The sequence below is a fragment of the Grus americana genome, unplaced genomic scaffold (genome assembly GCF_028858705.1).
Source record: "Grus americana isolate bGruAme1 unplaced genomic scaffold, bGruAme1.mat scaffold_82, whole genome shotgun sequence".
NCBI classification, from domain to species: domain Eukaryota; kingdom Metazoa; phylum Chordata; class Aves; order Gruiformes; family Gruidae; genus Grus; species Grus americana.
This window is the reverse complement of record NW_026562023.1, coordinates 23,925-25,706: the sequence shown is the minus strand read 5'-3', so window position 1 is coordinate 25,706 and position 1,782 is coordinate 23,925. Positions and strand designations below refer to the sequence as shown.

General features: G+C 51.8%; 1 protein-coding gene across 1 annotated transcript; it reads left to right on the top strand.

Annotated features, from left to right (window-relative positions):
• The first annotated feature begins 541 nt into the window (after positions 1-541).
• Positions 542-1,459, top strand: LOC129201151 (olfactory receptor 14A16-like). Its single transcript, XM_054812303.1, has one exon. It carries the CDS (start codon positions 542-544, stop codon positions 1,457-1,459), a length of 918 nt encoding a protein of 305 aa, XP_054668278.1.
• Positions 1,460-1,782: the final 323 nt, after the last annotated feature.

The window sequence follows — 1,782 nt, the reverse complement described above, 5'->3', positions numbered from 1 at the left end:
CCCGGCAGGGACAACTCCAGGGAGCAGAGAGCCAGGCCACCCCTCGGCATCACTCTCTGCTCAGCTGCTTAGAGAAAGAGAGAAGAGTTGTGAGAAATGGACTTTGAAACGGGACTCTTCCAAGCTCAAAAACATCCAGTTTCTTCTTCAAGTATATTGTGTGTGAGATCACCTCTGATGAAGAAAGGTGCAATAACCACAGGGCACCTGCGTGGTGAGCAGCAGATCACTCATAGACAGACCAGCTCTCCTGACTCTGCATTAGGGCATAAGGAGCCCTTTTGTCCCTCAGGGCTCACCAGTGTCCAGGCTGAGAGCAAGGTGAAAGATGAGGATTTCTGCCCCTTCAGAGAAAGTGGCCTCACTCAGCAGCACAAACCTGAGCTCATAAAGAGGAATTGAACAAAGTTTCCTCCCAAAAATGAAAAGTAATTTTGAGGGGATTTTTTGAGAAACAGCATAGGACAGGCTCAAAGAAGTCTGCCCTGACTTGTCAATGTCTTGTCCTCTTTCAACAGTTCCCCAAGCCCAGACTGAACAAATGTCCAACGGCAGCTCCATCACTGAGTTCCTCCTCCTGGCATTCGCAGACACACGGGAGCTGCAGCTCTTGCACCTCTGGCTCTTCCTGGGCATCTACCTGGCTGCCCTCCTGGGAAACGGCCTCATCATCACTGCCATAGCCTGTGACCACCACCTCCACACCCCCATGTACTTCTTCCTCCTCAACCTCTCCCTCCTTGACTTGGGCTCCATCTCCACCACTCTCCCCAAAGCCATGGCCAATTCCCTCTGGGACTCCAGGGTCATTTCCTACCGAGGATGTGCTGCACAGGTCTTCCTGTTTGCCTTCTTGCTTGGAGCAGAGTATTCTCTTCTCACTGTCATGGCCTATGACCGCTACGTTGCCATCTGCAAACCCCTGCACTACGGGACCCTCCTGGGCAGCAGAGCTTGTGCCCACATGGCAGCAGCTGCCTGGGGCAGTGGGTTTCTCACTGCTCTGCTGCACACGGCCAATACATTTTCCCTACCCCTCTGCCACGGCAATGCTGTGGACCAGTTCTTCTGTGAAATCCCCCAGATCCTCAAGCTCTCCTGCTCAGACGCCTACCTCAGGGAAGTTGGGCTAATTGTGGTTAGTGCCTGTTTAGCCTTTGGGTGTTTTGTTTTCATTGTGGTGTCCTATGTGCAGATCTTCAGGGCCGTGCTGAGGATCCCCTCTGAGCAGGGACGGCACAAAGCCTTTTCCACGTGCCTCCCTCACCTGGCCGTGGTCTCCCTGTTTATCAGCACTGACATGGTTGCCTACCTGAAGCCCCTGTCTGTCTCCTTCGCAACCCTGGATCTCGTGGTGTCACTTCTGTACTCGGTGGTACCTCCAGCCATGAACCCCCTCATCTACAGCATGAGGAACCAGGAGCTCAAGGATGCAGTGTGGAAACTGAGGACTGGATGATATTTGGCAGCAATAAACTGCCCATCTTCTGCTGCATAACAGCTGTTATTTAACTCATTACAGGCCCAGCCTGTCCTCTGTAATTTATATTGTTGATGATGGTGTTTTACTTGCAATGATGTTGTCATCCCCTCTCTAATTCAGTCTCTGCTTTGCTTTTCTGACCGAGTGGCTGTGTAAACGTGGAGCCGTGCTCTCTGTGTGTTTAAGTAAAATAAAGGGCCTTGCAGCAAGGTGGGGTTTTTTTTTGAGATCCTTCCTCCAAGAGCTTTATTGATGTACAGGGACAGTTCCTGTGTGCAGAGGTGGCAGGGAAGAGAGTC

Coding starts and splice junctions, on each gene's coding strand:
- LOC129201151 (XM_054812303.1), top strand. CDS start 542: ATGTCCAACGGCAGCTCCATCACTGAGTTCCTCCTCCTGGCATTCGCA.